The 15,655-nt window shown below is 37.3% G+C and overlaps 1 protein-coding gene across 1 annotated transcript; it reads right to left on the reverse strand.

Annotated features, from left to right (window-relative positions):
* Nucleotides 1-8,547: 8,547 nt before the first annotated feature.
* On the reverse strand, nucleotides 8,548-9,972 carry LOC145805502 (uncharacterized). Its single transcript, XM_082900650.1, has 3 exons — nucleotides 9,436-9,972; nucleotides 9,167-9,218; nucleotides 8,548-8,927 (listed from the first exon to the last, which is right to left on the reverse strand). The coding sequence occupies exons 1-3, from the start codon at nucleotides 9,970-9,972 to the stop codon at nucleotides 8,548-8,550; spliced, it is 969 nt and encodes a 322-aa protein (XP_082756776.1).
* Nucleotides 9,973-15,655: the final 5,683 nt, after the last annotated feature.

Consider the following 15,655-nt stretch of genomic DNA (forward strand, 5'->3'; position numbering starts at 1 on the left):
CCAAAGGTGAGACAATTGAACACAATTTCAAAGGAACTTTTAGGAACAATACAAGAACTTAACATGCATGAGTTCTAATGAATTCCAATGCTCCAAAACATAACCAAATGCAAGATTGAGCTCAAAACTATGGTGAATTCATGGACTACAACTAAAATGTGGACATACATGTGGAAATTCATGAAGAACAACCTCAAAATTCAAGAATATGTACATGCATGCATGAATTCACTCTCAACTCTATACTTTAAACCAATTCTTGACTTTAACTCCAAATTTCCATGAAACATGCAAGAGATAACTTGAATTCACAATTAAGAAGATGATTTTCCTACCTTAGGCCTTGAATTCAAAGTATACAAGCTCAAATATGCAATCTCCCTTTAATTCCTCTAATTCTCCAAGCCAAAATCTCAATGAAACCAAAATTCTCCTACTCTCCCTCTCTCTCTCTCGGTTATGGTCTCCAAAGTGGCTGAAGAAATGATATAAAACCAAGCTCCAAACAATGACTCTAAGAGTGGCCCACTCAATGACAAAGATGTAGTTATTGCAAACTAATGTAATTTATCTTTACTTAATCACTCCAAATCAAATTTTAATTAAACCTACCATAAAATCACATAAATTCTAACTAGCATAAAATCCTAATCAATTTCTGATTCGGTCACCGATAAGACCTTCAATTCGCAGTTTGAAATTAAAACGTGAACAGATCATATAATGACAAACAGATAGAAATGCAACTAATGCAACCCACTCATGCAATTAGTTCATAATTTCAGCTTAATCAGTTACTTATCATGCTCAATCACAGTTTAACATTAATCAGAGGTGAGGGTTGTCACAGTCTTCCCTCTTTAAAAAGAGTTTGGTCCTCCAAACTCGGATTACCTTCATTTTGGAAGAATACTAGATTTAGGGGAAACAATTCGGGATATCTTTTCATCATATCGTTTTCCCTTTCCCAAGTGGCATAAATGCCACCATAGTTTTGCTAGTCCACTTTCACTAACGAAATTTCTTTGTTCCTCAACTTCTTAATTCGTCGGTTTACAATCTGAATAGGCCGTTCTTCATAAGTGTAGTCATCACTTAGCACTACACGGGTAGGCTCAATAACAGGGAAGGGATCCTGAAGATAATCCCTCAACATTGAAATATGGCAAACATTATGCATGTGCTCTATTTCAGGAGGAAGCGCTACTTGATACGCCACCGGATTAATCTTTTCAATGATCTCATACGGTCCGACATATCTCGGTGCTAGCTTACCCTTGACTCCAAAACGAGTCTGACCCTTCATTGGTGTCACTTTAACAAAAATGTGCTCACCCACTTCATATTCCCTGTCTCGCCTTCGGACATCCGCATAACTTTTCTATCGGCTTTGTGCGGTTTTCAATCTTTGCTGAATCAGCTTCACTTTTTCAGTGGTTTCTTGTACAATCTCAGGCCCAAGCAAAGGCCCATCTCCTACTTCTACCCAGCAGATAGAAGATCGACATTTCTGCCATATAAAGCCTCGAAAGGCGCCATACCATTGCTCGAGTGAAAGCTGTTGTTGTAGGCAAATTCAGCTAAAGGTAAATGGTTTTCCCAATTTCCTTGGAAATCAAGAACACACATACACAGTAGATCCTCCAGAGTCTGGATGGTCCTTTCTGACTGGCCATCTGTCTGAGGATGGTATGCACTACTCAGTCTCAGTTCAGTACCCAATGCAGTTTGCAGACTTTGCCAAAATCTCGATGAGAACTTCGAATCCCTGTCAGAAACAATAGATACAGGCACTCCATGCAATCTAACAATCTCGTCAATATAAATTGTAGCCAATTTGTCCGCATTATAGATTGTTTTGATAGGTAAGAAGTGAACATATTTAGTCAATCTATCAACAATAACCCAAATTGAGTCCATACCTTTACTGGAGCGAGGTAAACCGACAATGAAATCCATAGTAATATGTTCCCATTTCTATTCCGATATTGGTAAGGGCTGAAGTAAGCCTGCGGGTCGTTGGTGTTCGGCTTTGACTTGTTGGCAATGTAGACATTTCGATACAAACTCGACAATTTCTTTCTTCATTCCCGGCCACCAGAAATTCAGTTTCAAGTCTTGATACATTTTTGTGTTTCTTAGATGGATGGAAAGTTTTGAGTTGTGGCCTTCTTGCAAAATTCGTCTTTTCAGTTCAGAATCATTCGGTACACACAACCTTCCCTGAAATTTCAACACATTGTTTTCAAATTTAAAGTATGACCTTCGTTTGGATTCCCGTTCATCAATGATTTTCTTTAGATAGTCATCTTGGTGTTGTTTCTCCTTAATCTCCTTAATAAGTGCGGGTTAAGCAGAAATAGCAGCCAATGTTCCACCTTGTTCACGCAAAACAATCTCAGCTTCAAATTTTTCAAGATCACATAGCAATTCTTTCTGTCCGGTGAGTAAACAGGCTAAATTCCCAATCGATTTCTGACTCAATGCATTAGCAACGGTGTTGGCTTTTCTCGGATGGTACAAAATTTGCAAGTCATAGTCTTTTATTAGTTCTAACCATCTCCGCTGCATCATGTTCAATTCTTTCTGTGTAAAGAAATATTTCAAACTCTTGTGATCGATATACACTTCACATGTAGCCCCATATAGGTAGTGGCGCCAAATTTTCAATGCAAATACCACTGCGGCAAGTTCCAAATCATGAGTAGGGTAGTTCTTTTCATGTGGCCTTAGTTGTCGAGAAGCATACGCGATCACTTTTCCATTTTGCATTAATACACATCCCAAACCCTTATAAGAAGCATCACTAAAAATAGTAAATCCATCCGTACCTGAGGGTAGGGTAAGAATCGCTGCAGTCACAAGTCGAGTCTTTAATTCTTGAAAAGCTGATTCTCTCTGGTCGGTCTAGTCAAATGGTTTTCCCTTTTGAGACAACTAAGTCAATGGTAGGGCAATTTTGGAGAAGTCTTTCACAAATCTTCTGTAATACCCGGCTAAGCCTAAGAAACTTCAGACTTCAGTAACATTAGTTGGTCTAGGCCAATTCACTGCTGCTTCAATCTTCTGTGGATCAACTGAGATGCCATCCTTACTAATTACATGTCCCAAAAACATAACATTGTCAAGCCAAAATTCGCACTTTGTTAATTTAGCATACAGTTTTTGTTTTCTTAAGGTCTGTAAGGCAATATTCAAATGACGTTCATGTTCTTCCTTACTCTTGGAATAAATCAGAATGTCATCTATGAAAACAACTACAAATTCATCGAGGAACAGTTTAAAAATTCTGTTCATAAGGTCCATAAATGCAGCAGGTGCATTAGTAACTCCGAAAGGCATAACAAGAAATTTATAATGTCTGTACCTCGTTCGAAAACAGTCTTTTTGATGTCCTCTAGTTTGACTTTCAACTGGTGATATCCAGATCTAAGATCAATTTTAGAGAAAACCTGGGCACCCTGTAACTGGTCAAATAAATGATCAATACGAGGTAATGGGTATCTGTTTTTCACTGTTACCTTATTCAGTTCACGGTAGTCAATGTAGAGTCTTAGTGAGCCGTCTTTCTTTTTCACAAATAAAACTGGTGCGCCCCACGGCGAGGTGCTGGGCCTGATCAACTTCTTATCTAACAATTCTTGCAGCTAAATTTTCAGTTCTTTCAGTTCGGTAGGTGCCATTCTATACGGAGCCTTGGAAACTGGCTATGCACCCGGTAATACTTCAACGGTGAACTCTATTTCCCTATCAATCAAATCCCCTAGCAGATCATCTGGAAAAACGTCTGGGAATTCTCTGACTATTGGAATACTATCCACATTAGATTGAGTATTAGTAGGTACAGTCAATATACAACATACATACCCTTTACACCCCTTTCTAATCAGTTTGAATGCTTTCATGGATGAAATCAGATATGGGGGAGGTATTACACCAACTCCGTTAAACGCAAATTCAGGCAATCTCGATGGACGGAAAACAACTTGTTTTGTTACACAGTCTATGGTAGCATGGTTTTTTGTTAACCAGTCCATCCCCAATATTACATCAAAATGATCAATATTCAAAGACAATAAATCAATATATAAATGCACATCCCCAATAACAATCTCACATGCAGGATACACGTAAGCACAAGTCATGGATTCCCCAGCGAGTGAAGATACAGCTAACAAATAATTCAACGGTTCCAGTGGTCTATTTAATTTTCGAGAAAAAACATGCGAGACAAATGAATGTGTAGACCCCAAATCAATCAGAATATAAGTATTTTGGGCACAGATTGAGAGTGTACCTGACACAACTGTCCCGGTATTCTGCACATCTCCCGGCACGAGTGCAAACACCCGGCCTTGCCTTAAAGGCTCCTTTCCAGTAGCTTTGGGGTTGGGTTTTGGTGGGACAGTTGATGTTGCGGCACTAGCAGCAGCTTTACTATTGTCTTGGGAAGTGGAAGGGAAATCTTTGACCATGTGGCCCACCTTGCCACTCCTGTAACAAGCACCAAAAATTTTATAACAAACCCCCTTGTGCCTTTTTCCATATTCGGAGCAGGGTGGTATGGAACCACTTCCCTGGCTAGAACTGTTTGTTGACCCTGTGTTCTACTTTTTATTCAATGAACTGTTCCGGCCTTTCTTAAACTTAAAGCCTCGTCTCTTACCGCGCTACTCATTCGCTGGTGTTTCAGTCTGTTTTAATGCTTCGATATTCGACTCAGCTATTATTGCTCGGTCAAGAACATCCACATATTTAAGTAAGTTCAGAACATTGATTCGATTAAGTATCTCGACATTAAGGCCACCTTCAAACTTCCTGGCCTTTTTATAATTAGTGTCCATCATGTGTGGTGCATATCTGGCGAGTTCAGTAAATTTAGATTCATATTCTACTACTGACATGGTGTCCTGTTTCAACTGTTCAAACTCAGTCACTTTGCGGTCTCGGACACACTGGGGAAAGTATTTTTCGAAGAAGGCTTCTTTAAACTGAGCCCAAGTCATGACAGTATTTGCATCTCGGACAAGCATCCACCACCGCCTAGCTTCTTCTTGTAAAGTGAAGGTAGCCAGTAACACCTTGTGTGCCTCCGAACACGGAAACACCTCAAATAGTTTCTTAGTCTCTGGAACCCATACTTCGGCCTTTAGTGGTTCAAGGCCTCCTTGGAATGATGGTGGTTTCATTTTGCTGAACTTTTGTGTCAAAGCAATGATATCATCATTAACATTCTGTTCGGGTTGTACTGGAGGAGGTGGGGGCTGTTGGTTCTGTTGTTGTCTTAAAGCTTCAGTCAACAGTTCAACTGTTCTTTCTAATCTTGCCATTCTGGCATCAGATGATTCAGATTCATTGGCATTTCTTGCGTTGTCCATTTCACTATATGCAATACAATAAGCACAAACATAGGAAGTTGCATACTTGAACACATTAGCACATTATTCATATCATAGTCACACACTCTTTTATCAATGCTCATGCAATGCCCTAATCACTTTTCTAGGACATCCTATAGCTCCCTTGGACACGTGTGTGCGGTATAACTTGTTCTTGGTATCGCTCTGATACCACTCTATCACGACCTAAACCCGCTCCTATGGGTTTAGCATTGCAACCGGCCAGTAATCCGTGATTACCAAAGGCCTGCTTAACAGTAATGACAGTAATACAGAGTAAAGGGGCTGGCGGAAGCTAAAACAGTAAACAAAAGGTGTTCAATAAGCTGTGACAGTTTGAATGTAAAAAGACTTTTATGAACAAGTCACATTTGTAATCAAAACACATTTACATATCAGATATACATACATACAAGTTAGGGATTCAATCCCTATGCCATAACTGTACAGTAGGAGTCTATAACATCTATTACAAAACAGAAACGGAAGGGTGAATCCAAACACCCCAAAACAGCCGTAGCTTGAATGGACTTGGAACCTCGAGGTGAGGCATGGTGGTTGGCTTGACAAAACAAGAGCTAATTTGACGCTCCTAGCTCCGGTCCGGTGTCTGGACACCTACATATATATATATATAAACAGTGAGCTAAAGCCCAGTGAATAACGATTATGTAAAGAGGTTAAGAATGAATGTCCTTTCAGAAATTAAACAGTCATATCAGTCACTTAGAAACCATAGCAGTCATATGTGGTGCATCCCATAGCAAAACAGTACAGTAGGTCTTAACAGACCGAACAGTCAGTCGATGGCCATCATAACAGTAACAGTACTGGTTCCAAACATGGGAACCGACAGAGATCTCTGTGTCAGTAGGAGTAACAGTATAGTAACAGTAAATTGCTATGGATGCCACGAATATAGTTTACAAATAGGACAAACATTCATTCATTAAACAATAACGTTTTAGTATGCAGAACAGTTGATCATTCAGAAAATAATCATAATTGAACATATCTTTACAACATTGTTACTCACAAAGCACTGGCTATAGGCAAGCTAAAGAGCATCCTTGGATGCCAACCCTACACAGTAAATAAAACGAACGCACACTAAGTTATACACTAGGGATTAATAACTTAGCCCCTTAACTCGACTTGGTGTGGTTCTATGACATTATCCTCATTAAGATGCCTTAAACTTGGCCTAGGAATGCCTAGGATGGAATGAGGATGCAAAAATGCACTTTAAAACACTTTTCAAATTTTTGCTGAAACAGGGGTCTCGCTCGAGCATGGCTTTCTACGCTCGAGCAGACATGCAGACAAAGGAGCTCCGCTCGAGCGTGACTTCCCTCGCTCGAGCGGACTGTAAACTCATGAAAAAGGTACTGGATGCACGATTTTCACGCTCGACCTCCGCTCAAGCGTGAGACTCAGATCCTCGCTCGAGCGTGAATTCTCTCGCTCGAGCAGACTGCAAAACATATAAACTTCTAGGCATATGCATTTCACGCTCGAGCGTGACTTTCTACGCTCATGTACTCAGAGTGTACGCTCGAGCGTGAAATCCTCCGCTCGAGTGTAGGTCCAAAATCTGGAATTTCCAGATTGATCCTCAAGCATGAAACCCGACTTTTAAAGCTTTAAATTTGATTCTTTTGGGCTAATTTTCTGAAAAACACTTGAAGACTCATAGTACAACATGATTTGAAGATCAATTTTGTAAAATCAAGCCCAAAGGTGAGACAATTGAACACAATTTCAAAGGAACTTTTAGGAACAATACAAGAACTTAACATGAATGAGTTCTAATGAATTCCAATGCTCCAAAACATAACCAAATGCAAGATTGAGCTCAAAACTATGGTGAATTCATGGACTACAACCAAAATGTGGACATGCATGTGGAAATTCATGAAGAACAACCTCAAAATTCAAGAATATGTACATGCATGAATGAATTCACTCTCAACTCTATACTTTAAACCAATTCTTGACTTTAACTCCAAATTTCTATGGAACATGCAAGAGATAACTTGAATTCACAATTAAGAAGATGATTTTCCTATCTTAGGCCTTGAATTCAAAGTATACAAGCTCAAATATGCAATCTCCTTTCAATTCCTCTAATTCTCCAAGCCAAAATCTCAATGAAACCAAAATTCTCCTACTCTCCCTCTCTCTCTCTCTCTCTCTCTCGATTATGGTCTCCAAAGTGGCTGAAGAAATGATATAAAACCAAACTCCAAATAATGACTCTAAGAGTGACTCACTCAATGGCAAAGATATAGCTATTGCAAACTAATGTAATTTATCTTTACTTAATCACTCCAAATCAAATTTTAATTAAACCTACCATAAAATTACATAAATTTTAACTAGCATAAAATACTAATCAATTTCTGATTCGGTCGCCGATAAGACCTTCAATTTGCAATTTGAAATTAAAACGTGAACATATCATATAATGACAAACAGATAGAAATACAACTAATGCAACCCACTCATGCAATCTGTTCAGAATTTCAGCTTAATCAGTTACTTATCATGCTCAATCACAGTTTAACATTAATCAGAGGTGAAGGTTGTCACAGTATTGGCTGAATGTATCCAGAATAAGTAGCTTTATACTGATCAACAGTGAAAAATTGTTCAACAAATGTACTGAAATCCCTTCCACTACTCTGTATTGCAACCACCGCATGTGCACATGGGAATCCGTTCAATTGCCACTGGAAGCAAGAACATGAACGCTTGCCAACGTCTACCAACACCGTTGGAAATGAATGGACCTCATATATGTCTTCATTTAACTGGCTAACAATCCATGTGCAACCATTGGAGTACGCCTCCCTAGCACGGCATTCCATTTTCGGACAAAGTAACACATTCCAATTAGTAGCCAAAACTTTACGCTCAGCCCTCATAGTCATTATTTGATTTCTGATTGTATCAACCAACATTGTGATTGGATAATTACGGGCATCAAGTATTCATTTATTAAATGATTCTGCAGCATTCGAGGTCATCTCTCCATACCGTTTGCCCCTATTCACATTATGAAAACATAATGAAAATGCTATCACATATTGGGTACTTACAATGTTAGCACATGTAAAGCTCGTACGAACCTGAAATATGCGTTGGCCTAATGCTTCGGTGGCATATCTTCCAAGAAATTATTTATTCCAGATCGTCTTGTTCCTTTTAGCTTCTTCCAATGCTGCTGAAACGAAGCCTCAGTTGGAGCATACGCACATTCACGCAACTTCGCTATTAAACCAAAACGTACACGGTTGTCAACCCATCGTAATTTGTCCCTCAAATTTGCTTGAAGATGTTGTAAGCAGTACGCATGGTGTGCAGATAGGAATACAGCAGGCAAGGGTTCAAGCAACCCAATATTACGGTTGGATACAAAAGTTAATGTGCGAGCACTACTAACAACCTTTGTCAGTTGCTGTAAAAACCAAGTCCAATTTGCAGTTGTTTCAGAGTCAACAATAGTAAAAGCTAATCGGAATAAACCTGGCAGATTCAACAGGTTTACCATTAGATGAAATATTTTTAACAAAGTTTACGTCGACATGAACAATTGTTCACAATTCGAATTGGACCACACACAATGTTAGTAAAATAACATTAAATTGGAAACAATCTTGCAATTGGGGATCACCAACTACTATAGTGGACTTAAAAAAAAAGGTTAGCCACAATGTAATGCGTTACTATATGGAAGTATAAAGTAATCATCGTAAGAGACATACCTTTGTTGCCATCCTTCCCCCGTCGCTGCAAGCAAATTGTCTTTAAATTTCCCTTTTAAAAAAGTGCCGTTAAGAAACAATAATGGGAAGATATGGTTAAATCCGTCAATGCAAGCTTTGAATGAAATAAAGGACCGCTTAAATCGGCCAGTAGACTGCTCAAAATCCAAGTTGACATAACTCCCAGGGTTGTAATGCATAACCGCATCCGCGTACCACCTAAGTTGATCAAATGAAGCATGATAGTCACCCTACATTTCGCCTCTTGCCTTCTCCACACCTAACCATGCTACGTGGTAACTAACATTAAGGTCGTACTCCTTTTTTAGCTCAAACACGACGTCAGTGGGATGTGTAAGGGGCTTATCACGTAACCGATCACCAATAACATTGCAAACCAATTTAGAGTTAAGTCTGTTATTCTTCCCAGTGCGAACAACAGCACCACAACTATGCAAGTTGTTCAACCTCTTCAAGTGAAAAAAACCATTGCATGTTTGAACCCTACAATGTACCAACCATGAACACCTTTTTTGCTCTCGCAATGTGCACACTGCTGTAACCTGAACTGAGTCATTTTTAACAAATTTGAAGTCAAATCCACACTCAATAGCATATTTGGACAAAACCAAACGGAAAGCAGCAAGACCCCCTTCGAAACATTGGCCTACATGACTAATGCCATGTGACCAATCAACTGTCATCAACATTTTCTCACTATGGTGACAATAATTGGCCAACAAATCTACGCTAGGTTGGGGACCTATAAATGGTTCACTGTGAGGATCCAGATGATTTACAGACATAGTCCTACTGAATTGAGTACCTCAATTCAAATCATCCACCTCATTTTGTGAGTCAATGGCAACGTTGATATGGGTAACGCCAATGGACCTTGCAATGGAAAACATGTTTTCCATGTCCACATCATTACACAACATCACTTGATTCTCGTGACACGGTAATTTGCAAGATATTGAAATCGATGATGGTGTCACATCCACCCACCTATCACATAAATTTTGTATTAATCGTTTTAATGTCAATCCATTAACACCCCTGATAGCAACCATGGATGAACCGAAGGTGCAAAAAAGCATGATGTCCATATCCTGTACAACAAAATGAATGAAACATTAACTGTGGCATACATTCTACAAAAAACAATCACGAAACAATCACAACGTGGCCCAACCCACAATCAATCACAATCAATCACATTCAATTTTATATCTGAACAATGACAACCCAAATTAAATAACATACAAAGAGAAGTTAGATTAACATTAATATACATTCCAATAAATTCCATCAACCGATACAATTGTCACATTCAATTGTAAAAAAGTAGAAACCAAAGACTTTGCGAAATGAAATGTGACACATATGTCCACAATAAATACAAGAATCAGACAACACAATACAAAAACCAAGTACTTCTCCACGTGTACGTGAGCTACATTCACATACATTCCAATAGTATCCACCGACAAGCAAATATGACATTGAGAAGGAAAAAAATGAAACCTAATAATTTTGCGATTTGTAACATGACACGTATGTTTTGAAAAGTAGCACAACTGAAAAACACAAACTAAATACAAATGAATGTAACACAGACCATTACCACATAACAGCCTTCGAGTCTACAGAATTGCGCTAATGTGAGGCTGTACCATTTCGCAGAACCCAGAAACATTCTCACATTGTCAATTTCTAATCTAATAAGCTATCATAAAATACTATTACGAAACGTAATGTGACATGTATGTGAACATTATAACACAATATCATTACCACGGAAGTTGATGCAAGATTACCACAACAAAGTCTACCAATGGATTGCTATGACAGATTGCGAAATCCATACGATATATGAGGACATTGAAAAAAAAACATTCGGAAAAAAACCAGATCAACACTCACCAATTGATTAAGCAGACAACTTGATCTCCTTCCCTCAAACAATCTGACTCCAAAGCGGCAAGATGAAACAACCAAACCAGAGCATCACTCACTAATTGAAAACCTAACAGACTCCGCAATCGTGGCGCATATCACGACACCAAACAATATGGAAAGAAAACGGTTAAAACATTACAACTTGTATCAAGGGTATAATAGTAAACTAATTCTATTAAAACACAATAGATAGGACTTAATGGAATACTTTCTAATTTAAATAGGACTTCAAACTCAATAAGAAATTTCATAGGACTTAACATAGTATAAGTCTCCCTAATAGGACTTATAAATAATTTTCCCTTAATATTAATATTAATAATTAGACTAGGTAAAGTCTCAATAACTATATCAAAATTGAGCTCAATTAATAAATCATCCTAAAAATTTAGTACATAATTTATATCTATATCTATCTATGTATTTGTTATAATAGTATAAGGCTCTATAAAAATTAATATAGCGATTCTGATTTTGACCTGATCTTTGTTGTACTCCGGACTCAGGTTTTATGGTTCAATGTTGTGGTTCATCTCTTATCCCCTTATGTTTGTCTTTTGGTTTGTTATGGTTGTGTTTGGGACGGGTTAGTTGCTTGATTTCCAAACTCTTGCTGCCTAGATTTTTGCTCATCCACTCAAGCGGCACTTCTTGCGCTCAAGCGGGCTTTGCAAACTCTCAGTACTTTTGTATGCCTGAAAAACTAATGGGAAAGTGTATTCTACGCTTCAGCGGGACTTTCTGCGCTCGATCAGCCACTTTTTGCGCTCGAGAGGTTGGTCAAATGTCTGTAAAACTACTGGATGTGTGTTTTCTACGCTCGAGCGTCACTTATTGCGCTCGAGCAGTGTGCGTCTTTTTCATTGTGTTTTGGTGCTCAGGCAGCACTTCTTGTGCTCAAGCGGAACAACTTTTTATGTTTGATGCTCTAGCGTCACTTCTCATGCTCGAGCGGACTGTGCGTATATCAATTCGAAAAAATGACTTTTTATATCACTTTTTCAAATCCATTTCCTTTCAAACCCTAAAATTGGGACCCACTCTCTCTCTCTCTAACCTTACATTCTCTCTACATTTCCATATAGATCTAGTGGTTTCTCCACCCTACCCCCTTTGATAAAAAGGTAGAGCACATCACGGGCATCGTTTTGATCCGAATAGACTTTGGCTTCGGTGTCATTGGAGTTTCATCTTTGTTTTGCTCGTCTTCTCTCTTTGTGGTAGGGGTTTTTTACACTTTTATATGGTTTTTAACTTAGTTATTCGTCGCTGTGTAACAATGGTAGGATTTGAGAGTATTTTGAGCAAACCTAGGGTTTAGGGTTTAAAATTTAAAAGAGGGGTTTTTTGGTAGACGTGTTATAAATGGTTATGGGGTTGAATATGAGGTTACATTGTGACAAATAGTCAATTTTGGCAATTGGGTTGATGTTTGGGAAAGAGGGGAGTTTGCCCTCAAATGTTTCAAATACTTATTTTGTACAAATAAATGGAATTGGTATTGAAAATGTGAAATTAGATGAATATATTTGTGAATGGTAAAGTTGGATATGCATTACTTCTCACTTGTGAAATTTTGAATAAATTATTTGTCATGAGATTGAAGATCTATTTAGAAATATTTGTATTAGGCTATCGGTGGAGGATAGCTATGATTGTTGTAGAAATTGCGTGAGGATTAGGTGAATTGAAACTAATCCCCTGTGGGTTGTCATTGAATATAACTATGTTTTAAATACATTGTATATACATAATTGTTTGGGAGGAGAAAGGGGATGTACTCCAATGCTTGGGAGGAGATAGGGGATGGACTCCATTGAAATTAAATTGGCCTGTGTGTCCTAGGTGAAAGTCCCAAAACTGCGCATATACATGGGTACCGATCCCGAAGACGAAATTTTCGTAAAATGGCGAAATTGAAGTGTTTGTGTGAAATTTTGTTGATTTGAGAACCGATGAGTTGTAGTCTTAGTGGGGTTGTTTGGAAGATAATAAAATCGACTCATGAATTAAGATGAAATAAATTAGCTTGAAATGAATTGAAGGAAATGAATTAAGATGGAAAATTTGGCATTTTATGATCATATGGAATATGAATGTTTTATCATAAGTATTGTATATACATCTTGCACCTATATCTTTGTTAAGACCCATATATTGTGTTAGATTGTTCCTAATGGGCTTTAGCTCAACCTATTTCGAAAAAATCATTTTCAGGTGTTGGTAATGTGCCTTCACCAAGACAATAGCTTAGAGGGACCTTGGAGCAAGAGCTTTCTTTTGTTGTATTTCTTTCGTGCAGCCAAGGGCTTTATTTTTATAGAACTAGTCTCATTTTTGTTATAACCAAGCAATGACTTCGAAAAATGTAAGCATTTAAGACAAATAAATATCTGTTTAGCTTTCATCATTTTTTACTACTTGTAACACATGCTGTAAGTTCAGGATAAACTATTTATGAATGTATATTGCATGTGTCACTTTTATATATCAATTCAGATTAATGAAAGTTTATTATTTCGATTATGTTGTCTTGCGTTAATTGTGTTGAATTGGATTATTGTAATTATTTTTGGGGCGTTACGTTTAAAGTAATAATAATTTAAACTTTTTTTTTTCTTTTTTACTTTTGAAAGTTAAGAAATATGCTTAGCATAAAAATATAGGCAAATCTAACCTTATCTATAATTTTAGAATTTAAAAATCTTTAAATAAAAAGTCAAAAAAAAATAGCCATAACTAATTCATATTTAATTTGAAATTTAAAATTTAAAATTGTAAGAGAATTTTTTAAATGTAACTTTAGTCCTATATAGTGGGTGTTTGGAAAGTGGCCATTTTTTAGGCTTTTTGACTTTTTGGCTATTTTAGTAGGCTATTTTAGTTTTTGTATTTGGGAAGATATGATGGATTTTTATTTGGGTTGTGTATTAAAAAAAGTATTTGAAATGATGTTTGAGGCTGAAATGACAAATTTGTCCCTAACTTTACTTTTTTTAAATTAAGTTTAAAGGGGCAAAATTGTCATTTACTCTTTGAAATGATTGGGCTGTCAATCCTTATGCTTACACTGTCACGTTGACAGTGTAGGCTGCTCCCTATATTTTTTTTTATTTTTGAAATTAATTGGGTTTAGGGGCTAAAAGGCTTTTTTTTTTCTTTTTGTTTTTTTCTTTTTTTTAATTGGGGCTAAAATAGCATGTGGCTAAGCTTCCCAAACACGCCATAATTTCAAAATTTCAAAATATAAATATAAATATTTATTTTTTTTCATTTTTGAAGACCAAAAATTACATGTATCATGTAAAAAAAATTAAAAAATGGGTTAATTACAAAAAAAAAAAAAAAAAAAATCTGAGGATTTCGCGTGTTTTTCAATTTAAATCCCATAATTTCAATTTTGACAAATTAAAACATAGAGTTTCATCTGTGTTTCACCTTGTTTCTCCTTTGTCGTAACTTCATTTCACATCATTTTTACGTCACTAGATTTACCTCATAGCCTAATTTGCTTTCCACTCTTCAATGTGTTCCACACCTTTTTACTTTCTATCAGAGCTCCAAAAGTTGGCAAAAAATAAGATTTTTTCTCTCTTTGAGCAAAATTTTTAGATTCAAATCTACATATTTAAGCACTTGTATTTCCCTCGTCGTAATTTCGTTTCTCCTCATTTTCTCATAGTTAGATTCAACTCATGGCCTAATTTTTATTCCACCTCTCATATGACTTGTTTCATAACTTGTTTCTTAACTTGTTTCACCTCTTTTTGCATGTTATCCGAGCTCCAAAAATTAGATTTTCTCTCTGTATTGGCTGTATGATCTATTAGTGCTTCTACAAACAAATAACAAGACTTTCTCTCTGTCTCTCTGTCTCTCTCATGGCTTGTATTTTTGTCGTGCTGTTGATCTTCTTTATCCTCTTTGCAGCCATAGAAGCTCAAAAAAAGACCTCCAATCTAATAAGATTGGGTTCTTCTCTATCCCCTATCAGCAAACCCAATTCATGGCTCTCACCTTCAGGCCTTTCTACATTCAATTTCTACCCAAAAAAGAATGGATTTGCAGTAGGAATATGGATAATTGGCCACCCAAACAACACTGTTGTCTGGACTGCAAATCAAGACTACCCATTCGTGTTCTCAAAATCCACAATTGAGTTTACCAGAGATGGTAGGCTCATTCTAAACCATACCCAACAAGGCACAGAGTTGGATATTGCTGATTTCAATGCTGACAGTCGTGTTGTCTCTACATCAATACTCAACTCTGGCAATTTTATGTTATACGAGAACGATGCTTCTGTTATTTGGCAATGCTTTGATTCCCCAACTGACACCATATTAGGAAACCAAACTCTATCAGATCAACTAGTTTCAAGTGTGTCAAGCTCATCAGACCACTCAAGTGGCCGTTATTGTCTTCAAATGTAGGATGATGGAAATCTCGTTGCCTACCCAGTAAACAGTACTGACTATAATATTGATGCTTACTGGCTCTTTGATACTTCAGATTGTTAGCTTTTGA

Source organism: Camellia sinensis, chromosome 13, assembly GCF_055761805.1.
Source record: "Camellia sinensis isolate YWXY chromosome 13, ASM5576180v1, whole genome shotgun sequence".
NCBI lineage: Eukaryota > Viridiplantae > Streptophyta > Magnoliopsida > Ericales > Theaceae > Camellia > Camellia sinensis.